We start from the raw sequence: 19620 nt of genomic DNA on the forward strand, positions 1-19620 counted from the left end.
ATAAAAAAGGGGGGAAAATTACCAAAAAAGTAAATCTGAAAGCTGTGCATTCCCAGAATTAACATTGAGAGAAAGGGGAAAGGACTTCAATAAAACATTCTCCATGATTTTGTCACCACTGGACTTCCGTCTCAAGTACAATCTCCCCACTCAGGTTAAAACTGATTACATCTCAGTTACACCAAATCGTTTGTTAAATAAATACAAAAAGAATGACAGAGAGCAACAAATCAAAGCTAATACCAGACAAGAACAGAACTGCAGAAGGCTAAAAGTTGCAGAGTAACCACCTGAACTTTCCAAGCATACAAAATTGAGGCATGGAAAGCTACAACCTAGATGAAGACATATTAAGGTTTTCTGGCTACTATATATAAATTTATCTTTGCTAGAAATAAGAAGCTTCTATTAGAAGTGAATGTGTGCACTGTTAATAAAAATTAAGAGCACAATTAAGCTATTAAGGAGGACACTGGAAAGAAAGATCTCCAACACGTACAGAAGACAATAGGCAATTCTGCTCACCTGTCTTCACTAAAGCGTCGACCAACCAAAATTTTGCACTTGTCTGGAGGGAGACAAGCTGCCAGCAAAGGTACCGTCCTCAGCACTCGGCTTTCCTGCCAAAAACAAAAGTAACTTTTGAATACAACAGAGGTGGGCTTCTAGGAATTGTTAATGTGTCCACTTGCTTTCAAGTTCTTTTGACTACAGACTCAAAAAAAAATAACTAAAAAGAAAAAAGAATCTAATCAGACAATACAAAACCAGAACTAAAAGAAAAGTAGCCAGGTTCAGTGAATTCAAGCTGTACTGTTTGGGTTTGCAATACTGAACTAGCCTTTACTAACTTACGACCATCAACCTAGATCTGAGCTAGGCTATCAGTATAAAAACACCAGCAAAGCTTCACAAAATAATCAACAACAAGGTGAAAAATACATAACTGCATGAGCATGAATGTCATAGGCTGGGGGGCTGATGTCTCTAGATCAGAAAATGAGGGGAGGGCTTGATCTCCACAACAAAGTGCTACACAAAGAAGCACTAGGTGTGTATTAGAACAGACAGTGTGAAATACAAACACCTTCACTCTGCTGTCACTTCACTGTAACCAGGACAATGGAACTACTACTACCACAAGAACTCCCTCTTGTGCCATCCTGGCCCTGTTGACCAGGCATCTGCTTACAGCTCTGTGCCACAGGTGAAGAAGGTGATCTCAGTGGAGAGCAAGGGCTCTTCAGATCTCAAAAGAGCATTAAAGAAAGCTGTGTTGAAGCAGAACTTCAGAAAGTGGAGGAAGGGGGGAAATACTGCCAGCTGAAGCAAACCATCTACTCAAACACAGAAATTTGTTTCTGTCCTTTATTTAACACATCTGGGAGCACTAGTTTTTGTCTAAAGAAGTACAGCAAATTGAGATTACATGTCTAGGATGGCAATTTCTGTTTTCCCGTCAAGGTAAAGAGAGTATGTATTTGTCTTGTATTTAATGAGGACAGCAAGCCAACACTGAAATCTGAAGCAAACTTTCAGTTTATTCATTTATCACAAGAGGAACAAAGGAAGGTTATTAGCTGAGTCTGGCAGGAGACAAGACACCAGAGGTCAGGTGAGGATTACAAAAGCCCTAAGCCTAGTACAAAAGGAGTTCTTACAGTATTCTTCACCTGAATGTTTCATGATTCAGACAACAAAGAGCCAAAGATCAATCTCCAAAACAACAGGATTAATTAATGAAAACCCAGAAGAGGTTTGTTCTCTTGATTTATAGCAGCAATTCAGGATTTGTGGACTTACAAGGCTTTCATTAGCTTGCAGCTCTCTCTAAATGGCTGTTACCTTACACAAGGATCAATGTGCAGCTGCCTGCAGTTTTCACATTGTCTTGCTACCAAACCACTGTGAAATTACTTCTGTGAAGATTTTTATTGCTGCCACCTAAAACATTTCTTATTTTTGCTTTTTCTGATCCGTATTTACTGACCAGAGGGTCAGTAAACATCATGGAACTGAACAAATAGTTTGTCCTGCTACATCCACCACCACTTTGCATGGCAGCAGCAGCAGCAGCATGTCTCTTAAGAACAGATAAATCTCTGCTATGCTTTCAGGGTTCTGTCCTGAGTTACACCTACAGCTCAGGTTTTGAAAAGTGTATAATGGCCTCCAGTCTGCTGGAGATCCAGGATGATAAAAAGCAAAGGTAAACCAAACTTGCATGTGAGTTTGCACACCCAGATCTGGCATAAGGTTCCTAACAGTATGCCTAGGAAGAGAAAAATAACAAAATTGTATTTACTTTTAGATATAGCTAACATGCAAAGAAGAATTTAGACTAGGAAAATAACTCCTTCACCTTTGCACTAGTCCTGATGCCAAGTTTGGGATGCTGGAGCTCTATACTCCATTACTAAATCCCTCTCCTTATGCACAATGGTGTACTGACAGCATTCAGAAAACCAGCATTTACACAGAATGCTGAATTCTCTTTGCATTCTTTCACAAAATAAAATCTAATTAATTCATGGACCTATTATGCAAAATGGAAGTGGGATGGTGGGATTCCTCACCTGGCATCCATTGCTGGCATTAAATGATTCCTCTCCTTTTCAAAGTACCTGATATCTGCACAGGTCTATCTGGCAGCATGGCCTCTGGATAGCAAGAATGTGGAGACATTGTCACATTAAACAGAGCACAGAAAATGTTGCTCCTGACTTCCTGCACTGATGTCTTGCCTGAATACAAGTCGCAACAGTATCGTTTGACCATAGGTGGTGGCTTACTTCACTGCACTGTGGACTTCCAAAGACAACAAATAATGAAGCACATGGAGGATGACAGCTGTCAATGATGTGCAGCAGTGGAAGACACTCACTATCTGTTTAGCTTAATGAGATACTTTTGAAACAGACTCTAAGACTGTAGCTGGAGTGCAGATACAGACTGAAGGATCAGATACAGTCCAGAAGGCTTATCTGCCTTTGAGACAGACTGTATTTTGAGTATGAGCAGTTACAGCAATGGAACTTCTTTGTCTTTCAAGTATGCCTCTGCTGTTCTGGAGTCAAAAGCATCCCCTGTGATAACTAACACAAACATTTTCAAAGATGGGGAACCTGGTCTAGTTGAGAATGTCCCTGCTGACTGTGGGGAGGTTGGACTGGATGACCTTTGGAGGTCCCCTCCAACCCAGACTATTCTATGATTCTGTGATTCTATGATTCTTAGCTTCCAACCGTTTGTTTGGATTTATTTCTGGTAAGTCAAGTGCCCTTATATAGCCAGTTACATTCTTCCTGCCAGATGCATTGTTTTCAAGTAGAGTTCAGATTTTAGCAGGACTATTCAGATAAGAAGTCTTGTATGCACGGAAGCTGCAGAAATAAGGTGCGATTTTGGAAGACAGTAATTCAGATGAACTGAATAAAAGATACAGTAACTGAGGTGAAATGGAATTTCAATTATCAACTTTAAAAGGAAACATCATTATCTGATGTTAACAGCATAGCTGTTTCCTCTTGCCACTTCTGCGTTAAGATTCTAGCTGAACTCAAACAGTTGCCACAGCCTTAAGACTCACCTCTGCTGGATGCTGAATTATATACAAGCAGGTGGAGACCTTGAGCGGATGTATTGGCAGGAATGGACATAAACACACCTTCTGAGGGCGGCTACATGACAGAAGGGAGTGAGAGAACAACAAAAGTAATTAGTCATTTATGAAGATGGCATAAACAACTTGCACAAATACATACCACAACCCGAGACACACTACAAACCCCTTATGTCCCTTTATGACCTGGTGTTTTAAACCTTATGAAATTTTCCTTGAAATTCCTTCTGTTGCTAAAAATAAAGCAGCAAGGTTTTCATTGAAATACAGTTTGGAGAGCAGTGGTCAGACCCCTCTTGTGATTTGGTAAGGATTAAAGCACTCTCAAGATCCCCTCACCAGCTGCAAGAGGAGCAATGTAGTAGTATCCATAACTCAATCACAGAAGTCTGCTATTGCTTTTCATGGGAAGTTAGTGTTTCAACAGGTTGATAAAATATTCTAACAGATTTTGTACTATATAATAAAAGAAATCTATCATTATATAATAACAGATTAGCTACAATAGACAGCTTTAGAAATACATGTACTCAAAACCCCAGATACGCTGCAGTTATGATTGGGTTCATATTTTATGCTATCATCTACACTGAAATATGCAGCAGACATTTAGTAGGAAAACAGAAAGTCCTTATCAGGAACTTCTATTTTAAGTCTGAAAAAAATTAATATATATTTTAAATGTTTTGGTGCACTGCATAGAGCTCTTAAAATTACTAGCAGAAGACCTGTATCTAAAGGAAGGAACCTAAACATAGTTTGGCATTAAACTAATATACTGAATGATCAAGAAGAAACAGGAGCGAAGACGTGAGCTCAATGTGATCTATACACTGACTGAAGTTGTCACAAAAACACAGACATCCATGGCCACCCACAGAAGTCACTAGTTGCATCCTTCATTCAGTAACTCACAAAAATGGAGGATTTCCCAAACAGTGAAGCTATGACCAATATTCAACACTAAAAATTATACTGTCCCTTCTAAAAAAGCTCTGTGAGATTAACAAACACAAAGCTAGGGTTTTCAGCAAATGATAGTTACTTGGAGTTCAAGCTCACCTGCGTCCTCCTTGCAATCTTTATTGCTAACAGTTTGTGCATAGGTCACATGTGACAGAGAGTGAGCAAGCAGCCTCTGCAATAGACACAATTTAGAGATGAACATTCTGAAGACAGGTCCAGACAACATTCTTGGCAGGCCCAAGCCACACTGCACTCGCTTGCACACAAGGCCATGCACCCAGCCAAGTGTACTAACCAGTATCACAGCAATTCAAACCACTGTAACTGTTTCCTAATCAACTATTAGTACTCACAAATAAATAGTGGCATTATAAAATGGCAGTAACAGACAAGCATCTCTTTAACAGCTGTGACAGGTGCATTAACTTAAACCCCGCCTACTGAAAGACAGTATACCCTTCTCCACAGAGTAAGCAGGTGAAGGCTATCCCCATAACATTCTAAATCCAAATCAGTAAGAGGAGTGTTGACTCAAGTGAAGAAACTGGTACTAATCAAAATAAGAATTGGGAAAAGTGTCTCAAAATGTTTACTCTGGTACACAGTTTCTGCTGACTTTCCTTTGCACTGCTAGATATGGCATTTTTCTCTTGCTAATCCTGCAGAAGTTTGGCATGTTCTGTTGTATAAATGATCAGGCTTTGAGCCTACAATTATGTAAGTACTCATTAATTTCACTATTTGGTAGGTTGGTCCAGTGACCTTCACTGCGAATGAATTGAAACCAACCTCACTTCCAGGTCTGGTGGGTCCTATTTCAGAAGTTCCCCAGCACCATACCACTGCCTTTTTCCAAAACCTTTCTCACATGTAACTAATTTAAGCAGAGATTTTGAAAACAGTTTTGTTAACAACCTAGAAACAGCAAATACCCCCCAAGGCTATTTGGTGCCTTTGTCCTGATTGTTAAGTAGAAGCTAATTCTCTCTTTAATCATCAGATTTAGTGGAAACTCAAGTTTGTACTAAGAGAAATTCCTTAGTTTCTCCCCAGTGTTAAATGGCTAGTTTCACTAACAAGAGAAGTTGTTAAAGTTCTCCCCATTATGGCATTTTCTTCTCAGGAGAGATTAAGGCATGAAAATCTACTACATAAAGCTGCTCCAAAATAGTTAGCTGCTGACTTCAATCCAAAGAACTGCATTGTTCACTAGCTTTCATGAGCAGCTGGAAACAGTTCCTGGTGATTTCTGACTTCAGGATGTTTGACTACAACAAAGTTGTCTAGATAGAATTAACTTATTTTTGAGGCTCTGTTTTCCACGCTGGCTTGGATTTTGCGCGGGCAGTTTTTTAAGCTTTGTTAACCTCAAAAAAACCCAAAATTAAATAAAATTACCCAGCAAGCAAGCATTGTAAACTAGCCACAGAATAAGCTCAACCTATAATTTGATTTGTAGAGAGCAGAGCACAAACCATGACAAACAAAATACTTTCCAGTATAAGAACTTAATGTAAGTACGTACATCACTTAACTTCAGCACCTCATCAGGTACCTAATTATGGTGAATGCATACTTTTACAACCCCATCCCGGGGGCCCAAGACTTTTCTCTGTAGTTCCACTTTGGTACAAAATGGTTATTGTGCTGAGGAAAAAAAGAAGTATTCCTATGTGAAACTGCTATGACCAGTCACCACATCAGTTGCACAGGAAGCACAGCAGAACAAGAGAAGTTCTGTTCAGCCAATACAAAAGCCACCTATGCTCAGAGGAAGGCCACCTAGGCAGAAGAGGCTTTTTGTCCTTTCCTTTTGTTCAGAGATTCTGCTGCAGTCTTGCCCTACATAGGCAGCTGATGTTCGAGAAGAGTAGGGACAATACCAGGGAGCAAACTGAATGATTAACATCAATTTTCTCCCATTTCTGGAAATGAAGTAGCAATCTGCTCCAGAAGCACTAGTATTCAGAATATTAAGGAAAAGGTTTGTGGGCAGGAATTAAGATTTGAAGGATCATTTTTACAGTATTATTCACCTGTATGCAATTTCACAACAGCTCAGAGCTGCCCAGTGGGTTCTTGCCTGTTTTTCAATCTAGCACTGCTAGCTTAACAACTTACAAAATAGTAACCAAAGCAATCTGTCACATTGGTGGGTGTGGTGAAGAGGTTATTAAATTTATTAATATGAAATATGAATTATGAAAAATATAATTTTATTAATTATCAAACTATTAATAACCGATGAATCACCAACTTATATACATGTTCTAGTGCACGTTCGTGAAATAGATTCCACAACTGGCTTAGTGTTATGATTATAACGTAATTGAACTATCTATAAACCCTTTCTATATTTATATAACGAAGGGTGCAGTTCTGCCGCTTGGCCACTAGATGGAGACTCGGCGGGACGCGGGCGGCTTCTGGCTATACACAGCAATATTACAATCTTGCTATGCGTCAGCGCTTACTCTGCTAGACGCGGATACTTTGAACTGAGTGCTAGTGGGTGGAAAGCACGTGGACGATATTCAATTCCCTTCAGACAACAGGGATCGGTCCTGGTCGGGGTCGGTCCGTGGGATCGGCCCTCAGAAGTCGGCTCGCACGGCAGGGCGGGACGACGGTGGCCGGTAGGTGGGATCGAACGACGGAAGGGCCTCTAGCCACACTCCTGATGTTATGGAAGTCAAAGCCAGGGACGGGGAGGAAGAACTGCCCATTGTAAGTGCAGATCAGGTTCGTGATCATCTGAGGAACCTGAAAGTGTTCAAGTCCATGGGACCCGACAGGTTACACCCACGGGTGCTGAGAGAACTGGCAGATGAGGTTGCTAAACCCCTCTCTATTATATTTCAAAAGTCCTGGCAGTCTGGTGAAGTCCCCACAGACTGGAAAAGGGGAAACATTGCCCCCATCTTCAAAAAGGGCAAGAAGGAGGAACCAGGGAACTACAGGCCAGTCAGTCTCACCTCTGTGCCTGGAAAGATCATGGAGCAGATCCTCCTGGAGTCACTACACGCTCAAAAGAATAGTGAAGAGGTGATTTGGAACAGTCAGCATGGCTTTGCCAAGGGCAAATCCTGCCTGACCAACCTGGTGGCCTTCTATGAGCAGGTGACAAAATTAATAGATGAGGGGCGAGCAACTGATGTCGTTTACCTGGACCTGAGCAAAGCCTTCGACACTGTCCCGCACCACATCCTGGTCTCCAAACTGGTGACACATGGGTTTGATGGGTGGACCACTAGATGGATAAGGAACTGGCTTGATGGCCGCACCCAAAGAGTGGCTGTCAATGGCTCCATGTCCCAGTGGAGGCCAGTGACAAGTGGAGTCCCTCAGGGATCAGTCCTGGGACCTGTCTTATTCAACATCTTTGTGGGGGACATAGACAGTGGCATTGAGTGCACCCTCAGCAAGTTTGCTGATGACACCAAGCTGTGTGGTGCAGCAGACACGCTGGAGGGAAGGGAGGCCATCCAGAGGGACCTTGACAGGCTGGAGAGGTGGGCACAAGCCAACCTCATGAAGTTCAATAAGAGCAAGTGCAGGGTCCTGCATCTGGGTCGAGGCAATCCCAGGCACAAATACAGGCTGGGCAGTGACTGGCTGGAAAGTAGCCCTGAGGAGAGAGACTTGGGGGTGCTGGTGGACAAAAAGCTCAACATGAGCTCTCAATGTGCACTTGCGGCCCGCAAAGCCAATCAGATCCTGGGCTGCATCAGGAGAAGTGTGGCTAGCAGGTCGAGGGAGGTGATCCTCCCCCTCTACTCAGCCCTGGTGAGACCCCACCTGGAGTACTGTGTCCAGTTCTGGAGCCCCTATTACAAGAGGGATGTGGAGGTGCTGGAACGTGTCCAGAGAAGGGCCACAAGGATGATCAGAGGGCTGGAGCACCTCTCCTATGAGGGCAGACTGAAGGAGTTGGGGCTGTTCAGTCTGCAGAAGAGAAGGCTCCGAGGTGACCTAATTGTGGCCTTCCAGTATCTGAAAGGGGCCTACAGGAAGGCTGGGGAAGGACTTCTCAGGATCTCAGGTAGTGATAGGACTAGGGGGAATGGAATGAAGCTGGAGGTGGGGAGATTCAGGCTAGATGTGAGGAGGAGGTTCTTCACCATGAGAGTGGTGAAACCCTGGAATGTGTTGTCCAGGGAGGTGGTCGAGGCCCCGTCCCTGGGGGTGTTTAAGACCAGGCTGGATGAGGCTCTGTCCAGCCTGATCTAGTGTGGGGTGTCCCTGCCATGGCAGGGGGGTTGGAACTAGATGATCCTTGTGGTCCCTTCCAACCCTGAATGAAACTATGAAACTATGAAACTATGAAGCAGGCGAAGCTACGGGGGTTGGCCCAACCACGGCGCTTCTCGGGGCTGATGCAAACAGCCTCGGGGAGAGAATGCGGCTGCGTTAGGCAGCAGGTTCTTTTTACTGAGCTTAAAGGAGCAACAGGACTCTCGTAGTGGTCCCGGGTTTGGTGCAGTATAAGCACGAACAATGCTTTGGTTTTCCCTGGGATCCGCAGGGCTCAGAGCAGCACTCGGCGGCTCCTCAGAGCGGCACTCGGCGGCTCCTCTCCTGCTACGGCGGGGATAGACATACGTGGACTCGGTTTGGATCAAGTCCCTTCTCCCCGGCAACTGGGCAGATCTTACCCGCGGGGGTTGGTCCAGTCCTCCGGTGGCACGATGGGCTCTTCCGATCGGCACGACTGGTTGTAGCACTGCTGAGCTCCTCAGGCTCAGCGAAGGTCCTTCCTCTGGGCTTCTTCACTATGCAGACGCTTCCAGTATGCGTGCATGTATAACAGAAGCTAACAACAATAAGCTCAATGGCAAAGGCTGCAGCTCGAGAGTTACTCTCGCGAGCAAGCATAGAGACAAAGTAAATGAGGGAGCAACGTGTTTACCAACTGGGGTGATACTTATAGATTCCTCGAGGCTGGGCTTGACCAATGGGCACTCTCATAAGCAACTGGCTTCAGCCTATAGAAAGCGTGAAGCGAGACTTATGCCCATACTTGGTGTCAGCACAAGCGCTGCATGCGCTGGGTGCGTGCAAGCCTGGCTAATGCCTTGGCTTTTGTCTCCCTCCTAGAGGGAGGGGGAACTTGCCCACATGCTGGGACAAGATTCAGTATCTGGGCATAATGTGCTCCCAGCAGAACTGAATCGGAATTGTGGACTATGCTGCGTGTACTGTGGGACAAGGTTGAGTGTAATTATTACTTTCTGGGCAGAGATATTCTAAAAGTGAATATGCATCAGCCTGAAAACAGTGATCTAATTACGAAAATCTTTCCAAGTATCTGGACAATTTTCCTACAAATACAAATGCCCTCACTTTCTCCTGGGCTTCTAGGTTGTCACAACGTGTGCCATGGGCCCCTGAAAATAGGCACTATTCCAGAATGAGGAGGAGTGTACTCTTACATCCGTATTCAGAAAACTAAAAGATAGGTAATTCCAGGATTTAAACCCAGAGTTAACAAAAATGAGCAGTGTCACAATTTTATGCTCAGCATTTGCAGGTGCTTCTATTAAAAAAAAAAAACCACAAAACAAAACAAACAAACCACCAAACCCAGACATATAAAGAGGTTAAGTGTTCCAAACACATGTTTTAGAAACAATGTTTGTAATATAATAAAGAGGAAGTTGAGGTTTTTAAACTGCTCTCACTTGTGGCAAGTTTTAAAAGTAACATTTCTGCCCAAACAGAAATGGCTGCTTCAAGAAAATTAGATTTCTCCACAGTTTAGGTTCAAACACCAAAGGTTTAAAGGTCAAAACCCAGCTGGGAAGTCTGGAGATAAGTCAGAAAGTTACCATATGTAACTTTGATACTAATGTTTCAGTACACATTTTATACTAACATAAATTTAGAATAGAATAGAATAGAATAGAATAGAATAGAATAGAATAGACCAGACCAGGTTGGAGGAGACCTTCAAGATCATCGTGTCCAACCTATCATCCAACGCCACCTAATCAACTAAACCATGCAACCAAGCACCCTGTCAAGTCTCCTCCTGAACACCTCCAGTGATGGCGACTCCACTGCCTCCTCGGGCAGCCCATTCCAATGGGCAATCACTCTCTCTGTGTAGAACTTCCTCCTAACCTCCAGCCTAAACCTCCCCTGGCACAGCTTGAGACTGTGTCCTCTTGTTCTGGTGCTGGTTGCCTGGGAGAAGAGACCAACCTCTGCCTGTCTACAACCTCCCTTAAGGTAGTTGTAGACATCAATAAGGTCACCCCTGAGTCTCCTCTTCTCCAGGCTAAGCAACTCCAGCTCCCTCAGTCTCTCCTCATAGGGCTTGTGTTCCAAGCCCCTCACCAGCGTTGTTGCTCTTCTCTGGACATGCTCCAGTAAGTCAAAATCCTTCCTAAACTGAGGGGCCCAGAACTGGACACAGTACTTGAGGTGTGGCCTAACCAGTGCAGTGTACAGGGGCAGAATGACCTCCCTGCTCCTGCTGGCCACACTGTTCCTGATGCAGGCCAGGATGCCATTGGCCTTCCTGGCTGTCTGGGCACACTGATCATTTTGGTACAGTCAATCTTATAGCAGATATTTCTCCAATGTAATTGTTTAGAATAATCTTTGGTTTTCCTTTTCACACCCAATAGTGATTTATTTACGTTTGTCTGCTTTTCTGCTTGAAATCTGTAACAAAATTTCAAAGGCATAGCCTAAAACTACCACAGCTAGAAGCACTAAGCTTCCTCCTTACATTGCTCCACAGTGCAAGGCAGAACCAGAGAAATAGCCTCCCAGAGACACGCATTGAAGGTATTGCCAGGTTGGATCTATTCAAACCTGCAATGTACTCTGTTACAAGTTTCCCAATGCTCCCTCTAGTTCCAGGAAAAATACACTGCAGCACTACATTTTAAATTCACTAAAATACACCAAACCAAGTGTAGCATTTTGTACCAGAAGAGATTCAAGGTAGTATCACAAATTACTAAACCAACCTCACTCTAAAAGTGAGCTGTTAAAGAGAGGTTACCATTGTATTTGACAAGTTAGTTTCCAGAGGTCTTTTCTGCTAGTTGTACGGCTGACACTACACAGCATCTGTTTCTCTTGCCATGGCTGGAACTATCCAGGGCAGGGGATGCAGCAATGGGATAGCGTCTGAGATACATCACAGGAGAGGCACAGAAAGAAGTTCTGAAAGGTGACAGAGCCATCTCCCTGACTCACAACAAGGCATGCACTATCAAGGAGCACCTAAGAGGTCACAGCACTCTTTCTCAGCATTCAGATTCTGTTTGCACCAGCTCTCAGCAGTTCTCCTGCTCCCTCGTGCTATGATGAGAAGACATCTTTTACTTTCCATTTTCCACTCTCAGTAATGAGGGCTACAACCCTCCTGGCCAAAATCTTGATTGTATTTTCCATCATAATCAATCCAGGTTTCTCCACCTATTGGAAAACTACTGCTGTCTTGCAAATCTGAAACAATCCTGGACCTTTTCCCAGAGCGACAGACTTAAGAAAACCCAAAGAATAAGGCAGTCACTTGACAGAGGCATCAAGCAACACCTACAGAGAGGAAATACAAAAGGAACACCTATTTGCATCTGTTTCTGGAATAGCTACATTGTACATCTTACCCCATGATCATGTCCATCATCAAGAGCTATTAAAGCATGAAGATACCCTTTTTGGGTCAGAAAATCCCAGAACCATTGTTCCTAGTAGCCACAAAACATTATTTCGCATTTGTCCTGTACTTATGCTAATTCCCAGGCACCTGCTGCTCACCACTGCTGAACTCTCCACTACATAAACCTCAGACCTGTTCTGAGTATGATGTACCGGCACAAAGCACTATTTACAGCAATACAACTGTACAGCTGCAAGCAGCCCTCAGGTGTTTCAGTCTTCATCAGCACACTAAGCATCAGTATCTGTGGCACTGTTACGGAACTACACGAACAAGTTGTTGAGCCACAGAGCCCAAGCAAAGTGGAGCAATAAACCATATCCAGCTCCTACACTCAATGGAAGAAAACAGTAAGTGTTCAGAACAAGAGCACACAGTACATGTGGTGCCATGTTACCATTTGCTTTCAGAGTAACCCAATACATTTCAGGAACTACGTCCAGAGCTCTTCCTGAAAACAAGTCACAAAATGCATCTCCAAAAGCAAGATCATCAAAACTAACCTCAATGCAACCCTTAAAGAAGCTATTATGTTAGTGATGATTTTCAACTTGGAATTTCCTGGTGTTGACACCCAGCCACTAGAAATGAGATTTACATCACCAGCTCCTTTTTCAGCACCAAACAGGTATGACTTCGTAATGATTTTCAGTCAAAGCTCAACTGGTCTGGATGAAAACAAAACATCTCAGAAGCCTTACTTAACAAAGATTACAAGATGACATTCTTTCTAGATGTAAAACTAAAACTGCCCACAAAAGAAGGCAACTTTCTGGAGGTAAGGGATGGAAGCAGTCATTTATTTCATTACAATACTAGAGCCCTCCCATAAGGACAGCATTCCTGTCTTCTGTAAAATTACATCAGCTAATGTGCTTCTTGAAATACTGAGTAAAGACGCAAACATACATATATATTTCTCTCCAGAAAATGTGTATTTGTAAAAAGACCTACAATATTTCCCTTTAACTTATATGGTAGTTTATGTATCATTCCAAATTTTCTTTCTAGTTTGCATTATCAGATTTTTCACACTGGTTTGGACCCAGTGAGAAAAGATGGTACAACAGAGCTTTTCATTATTACTATTACTCCTGTTAACTGAAGAGACACTTGCATTTAGAGAATTACCACCTAAGGGTGAAGCAGCTTTTACAAAGAGGTTTGTAACACTACAGTGACATGCAACTACATTAGAAGTATTTTAAATTCATTTGGACATATCCTTTAGACTTTGACATTAGAATAGAAGGTAACAGGATACCAAACAAAGTTAGTTGCTTCATTATCACAGCATCTGTATGAATGCCACAGATTAAGTGCAAGCTGTCCTCAAGGAGTGTTCTTTTACATATTTGCATGCTAGAAGTATTGTGGTGAAGGTACATTATGCCCAGATACTGAATCTTGTCCCAGCATGTGGGCAAGTTCCCCCTCCTCTAGGAGGAAGACAAAAGCCAAGGCATTAGCCAGGCTTGCACGCACCCAGCGCATGCAGCGCTCGTGCTGACACCAAGTATGGGCATAAGTCTCGCTTCACGCTTTCTATAGGCTGAAGCCAGTTGCTTATGAGAGTGCCCATTGGTCAAGCCCAGCCTCGAGGAATCTGTAAGTATCACCCCAGTTGGTAAACACGTCACCCCCTCATTTACTTTGTCTCTGTGCTTGCTCGAGAGAGTAACTCTCGAGCTGCAGCCTTTGCCATTGAGCTTATTGTTGTTAGCTTCTGTTATACATGCACGCATATGGAAGCATCTGCATAGTGAAGAAGCCCAGAGGAAGGACCTTCGCTGAGCCTGAGGGGCTCAGCGTTGCTGCAGCCAGCCGTGCCGACCGGGAGAGCCCATCGTGCCACCGGAGGACTGGACTGACCCCCGAGGGCAAGATCTGCCCAGTTGCCGGGGAGAAGGGACTCGATTGATAACCGAGTCCACATACGCCTAGCCCCGCCGTAGCGGGAGAGGAGCCGCCGAGTGCCGCTCTGAGCCCTGTGAATCTCAGGGAAGACTGGGGCATTGTTCGTGCCTGTGCTGCACCGAACCCGGGACCACTGCGGGAGTCCCGTTGCTTCTTTAAGCTCGGTAGACAGGAATCCGCCGCCTAACGCAGCTGCATTCTCTCCCCGAGGCTGTTTGCATCAGCCCCGAGAACCGCCGTGGTTGGGCCGACCCCCGTAGCTTCGCCTGCTTCCGTCGTTCGAGCCCACCTACCGGCCACCGTCGTCCCGCCCTGCCGTGCGAGCCGACTTTAGAGGGCCGACCCCACGGACCGACCCCGACCAGGACCGATCCCTGTTGTCTGAAGGGAATTGAATATCGTTCACGTGCTTTCCACCCACTAGCACTCAGTTCAAAGTATCCGCGTCTAGCAGAGTAAGCGCTGACGCATAGCAAGATTGTAATATTGCTGTGTATAGCCAGAAGCCGCCCGCGTCCCGCCGAGTCTCCATCTAGTGGCCAAGCGGCAGAACTGCACCCTTCGTTATATAAATATAGAAAGGGTTTATAGATAGTTCAATTACGTTATAATCATAACACTAAGCCAGTTGTGGAATCTATTTCACGAACGTGCACTAGAACATGTATATAAGTTGATGATTCATCGGTTATTAATAGTTTGGTAATAAAAATTATTTTCATAATTCATATTTCATATTAATAAATTTAATAACCTCTTCACCACAAGTATACAAAAAAATTTAGAAAATCAACATATTTCCAAAATGCAGGCAAAGTCCATGCTGCCTTTATTAAAGACCCCAAGTCGTGCAGTCTTCTCATGCAACCATTTCCCAAGACAAGCAACCTTCTGTGTGACCAACAAAATCATAAAGAAAGAAATAACAAGTCTGGGGATGTTCTAGTCTGGAATGTTCATGGCAGTTTTACAGGGATAATCTGAACATACTAAAAACAACAAATATCTTTCAATGCTATAGAAGGGAAAAGATAATAAGATGAAAAGAACAAAATATCTACCCTGTATAATTTCGAAGTTGTTACATGGAAGCAGACCTTGGCAGGCAGCTTTTCTTGCCAATAATTGGCATTAACAAATCAATAGAGAAGGCTCTTTCAACTATTTCAAATGTTTCCCTTAAAGCTCTCTGTAGTCTCCACTGTAACCAAGAGGAGTAAATAAAAACCCACCAACATTTAGCTTATGCAGCACTGCAGTCATTACAGAAAGGCCAGGAAAGCCAAAAGCTAATGAGCCTGAGATTGTTGACATTTTCACGCATCTTGGCTCTACAGCCTGGCAAAACAGCTGGCAGTCTGACAAGCTTGATGCCAGACAGTCAGCAGGGCTTTAAATCTGTTGCACAAGGTGAAATGGTAATATCATTTAAAGCAAGCCACTGAGACACTGAGACCAAGAAGTTAAACTGAAATTTTACATTGCCAGCTTTGTAATTCCAAATATCCCTCCGAAGTTTAGAGGCTGTCACACAAAACCACAAAGTTCTGTGACCAAAAATGTCGTCTGGAACAGCTCACAATTTCCTGGGGAACAGAGGAATCTACCAATCCAAGCAAGAAAAAAAAATCCAAGAGTATAAAAGCAGCACCTTGATTCCTCCATCCTTTTGTCTATATTCCAAGAGCACTCCAGTTAACAGCATTAACAAGCATAAGATTTGAAGAGCATGTCAAGTTTCTAAATGAATGCTGCTTAAGTTAAATGAGGTCTGAGGCTATTGTTGGCTGAAGATAAATTGCATTTACAACACTACCATTGTTTGAATATTTGCCTCAAATTGAAGAGTTGTGTTTCCCCAAATGTTTGCTACAATCTTAGCCTTTGAAAAAACAATTGGAAAACTGTGCCTTTGGCTTTATGTGTTAAAGTCAAGTCCAGCTGTGGTTTATTGAAGTTGACAAGCAGCTTGTTGGTTAAGAAGTGCCTGCATCTGAGAATGCTGCATCAAACCATTTCAAACACAACACCACAGACCAGTTACAAATCATCAAAGAGACTCTCTTGATGTTTTCATTTCTAACCTTTCCTTCATTTGTCTCTCCACTGATTTTCAGTGAAGAGACACAAAATCTGAACTTTGTGTAGGGAAGATTTTACAAACTCCACTTATATAATGTGGCCTATTCTGCTTCCTAAAAGCTTATATATGACAAAGGAAAAGAGGTGTGAGTAACTGCTTGACTAGAATTAGTTGTTCCCTGCTTACCTGTAACAAAATCATGTCTATCAGAAAGTCTGTCCTAACCTGGTCCAAAATACTTCAATTATCTTGTTTGCCTCACTAGAAATGAAAACAAAAAGCTAAAAGTTATCTTAAAGGCCTGGGCTGGAAGAGGGCGGAGACCACTAAGCTGTGAAACCATTCAAAGAAATACAAACACAAAGTAACTGCTGCAACTATTGAGTGCCACAAAGCTGGCACCCGCCTAGGGCTGCTGCTGCCAAGTGGTGGAAGCCCTCACCAGGCAGCACCCAGCCATCCACCACCACTGACAGGCTCTCACTGCTGCACCAGCTCTTCAGCTACTCCCAGTTTAGCATGCTTCCCAATAAAATATTTCATTCCAAATAAACCAAATGTATTTAATGCTATGGAATGGCATTTTGGCAAGAATTAATGCATCAGTATTAGCACTAATAGTAGTAGTTTTAGCTTCAGTTTAGCTTAGTGACAAATAATTTTATCAACCTTATTTATTGCAAATTTTAATAATGTCTTGACCCATACTGCAACACAAATCAGTCCAGTGTAGTTCAAATATCTGTATTCCCACACACAGGAAAATACATTACTGAGAAGGATTACCCTAAGGGAAGTTTGCTTCTGCCTCCTAACTCAGCCTGTTTTCAGCAGAATGGCAGGGTTCTTCCAAAGCAAAAAGGTGGGATTCTCTTTTAGCACTGAGCTTTCATTATAATACAGAAAAGGACCAAAAGTATACTACTACACATGGAACTCGGACTTCGGTACAGCAGGTGACCTTTTCCAACCTGTCAGGACTAGTGAGCAGTGTCCTCTCTTCAGCCTCAGGTATGGTAGACTTGCAAGCCCCCTGCCTGCCTGCCTGCCTGCCCGCCCAAAGGGCTTTCCAGAGGACTCTCAGAAATTGCCTCTCTCACACAGGCTCTTTTGCACCCCATGCGGAATAAAGAGTGAACACTGCAGAGAGACAGAGGAAAGGCAGCTTGTGAAGCTGAGGGATTGACACATAGGTAGCTGCAGCTAGTGACAGTGTCTTTCAGCTGCACTCAGTGGTTTAAACAGAAATTGAAGCTCTATAAATGTGGTGAAGCTCTACAAATCTGAAGTTAAACTGCATAAAAGTTTCACACATTGCTGTTTTGTTACTGTTGGGTTTTTTAATGTAAAAAAGGGGTAATTACACCTTCTCATTAAGCATAACCTTGCAAGAATATACACTTCTAACATTAACTGCGTGTCACATCTGATGAAGTTTTTCAGTTTTGATTTGACCCCAGTTTAACTTATACCCAAAGCATTCTCTTCTTCCAAAAGTATCAACAGACCAAGTATCAACAAACCAGACTTGTATGTCTGCACAATCAATAGGTCTTTTGATACTTGAAATTTAGGTCTGTGTGTGCAGCTTTGCCTTAATACCGCATTTAAAAGACAGAGGCCATTTACATGTATACTTTACTTGCTAATAGCAAAACAAGTATGCATTCCAGTTTGCAACAAGAAAATGAGACAGGGGAGTTAGATTACAAGCTCAGATCTCCTCCAAATGAAGTCAAACATGAATTCTGCCATTGACTGTTAATGAAAGCAGGTTCAGTACCCACACATCTTTCGGAAGTTAAAAGAATTAGGTTTTAGTGCCTATCACTGCAGGCAATAATGCCACCTCCTGTCACTTAGAATTATGAATTAAACCTCTCTTCCTTTCATCACTAAAAAAAACCAAACCCAAACAACAACAAAAAAACACCCAAACAACAACAAAAAAAAACACCCAAACCAAAACACAAACAAAAAACCCCCGAACAAAAACTCACAAACCCACCAAAAGAACTAGAAATACAGAATGAAACAAAGCTATCGCTGTACTTTATTGAGTTGATAGATAAAATTACAACATAAGGAGCACTCTAGTCTCTGTTTAGCATTAACATGAAAGTGGGTGTCTTCTATCAGACAAAACTTCTTATAGAACACATACTTCTACTAAAGGAAAACCTACCAGTTAGCCTTCAAATGAGTGCCAGCAAAAAATACAGTTAACAAAGCTTCATATGATGAACAGCCAGCATTAGGGAAATGGTGAAATACTAAAAAGAATCTTCAGTTATTCTAGTGTACTATTCGCTCCTGCTAGAGATGGTGGAAGAATGGAGTTTTGTTTTTACAAAGAACTTCAGTTTACCTCAGCATTATACCCCTATATGAAAAGAGCAATGTGTAAAGAATGCTTTGTTCAGAAGACTTCCTGTTGTGCCTTAGCTGTAAGAGCACTACAAATGCTACACTACACTCTAGTGTCCTTTCTCTGAATAGCAGACGTTGCTGCCAGACCTCAACTTTGGGTCGGATCTGTCATCCAAGCAGCTAACTGGTCTCCTCGTATAATGCTGAAACAATGTACGTTTTTAAAAGCATAGCTGTTGTTATGCTTCACTGAAATATGTCAACTTCTACTCAACACAGAGTATTTTATTTATTTAACCAGACACCAGCTTTAGTAAGTTATTCTAAAGCTTTGGGGATACTGTAAGATGTTGCTTTTAACACATACAACAATGAAGCGAACGGCCTTTTAAGTACTGAATGTAGCAGTCACCAGATCAAAGCCCAGAACCACACTGACTTGTATCTGATGATGGCTCCAGGTGCTTTGCAGGAAGTATTTCTGAGGAAAAATACCTTACAATAACAACTGCTTTTGAATAAGAAAGAGAGAAGTCAGTTGCATAGATAAGCCTCGAGAACAAGAGTTTTATAACTAATTTGGCAAGCACTCTGGTAACAGTTAACAAAAACAAGGTCACAATGCACCTGAGGGCCTCGTTAAGAGAATAAGACGGACCACAACAGTGGTCTCTTGCACTGAGAAAATTAGCGTTGCCTGGTCTGAGGCTTCTGGTGCTAACTCAGAGCGCAATAGTCCAAAGCTATAAACTGACTCCTAATGTAATTGAGATTGGAAGGGACCTCCAGAAGCCATCTAGCCCAGCCTCCTACTCAAAGCAGGAACAGCTTTAAAGGCTTTGAGCAAGCTGACCTTACCACCTCAAAGGACAGAGATTCCACGGTCTCACTAGGCAACCAGCTCCACCATTTAATCACTCCTTCAGAGTCTCAATGCTCTCGTTGAAACAGCCACGATACAATGGACCTCTTCCTCCACCACAG

The 19620-nt window shown here is 42.9% G+C and overlaps 1 protein-coding gene across 10 annotated transcripts in view; it reads right to left on the reverse strand.

Annotated features, from left to right (window-relative positions):
- LOC137458966 (tRNA-uridine aminocarboxypropyltransferase 2-like) overlaps positions 1-19620 on the reverse strand; it is a 61179-nt gene that overhangs the window by 32716 nt on the left and 8843 nt on the right. For 9 of the 10 annotated variants that reach the window (XR_010992024.1, XR_010992025.1, XR_010992026.1 and 6 more), the window contains exons 2-3: positions 3590-3680; positions 526-620 (exon numbers count right to left, since the gene is read on the reverse strand). Coding sequence is in view for 5 of the 10 variants with exons in the window: in XM_068170254.1 (XP_068026355.1) it covers positions 526-620; positions 3590-3680 (186 nt within the window). In the remaining 5 variants the exon portion in view is untranslated. Of the gene's footprint in view, positions 1-525; positions 621-2576; positions 2661-3589; positions 3681-19620 lie in introns of all 10 variants that reach the window. The other variant, XR_010992027.1, reaches the window with a different exon arrangement.

Source organism: Melanerpes formicivorus, unplaced genomic scaffold, assembly GCF_026170545.1.
Source record: "Melanerpes formicivorus ecotype bairdi unplaced genomic scaffold, bMelFor1.0.p_v2 SCAF_302, whole genome shotgun sequence".
Taxonomy (NCBI): Eukaryota; Metazoa; Chordata; class Aves; order Piciformes; family Picidae; genus Melanerpes; species Melanerpes formicivorus.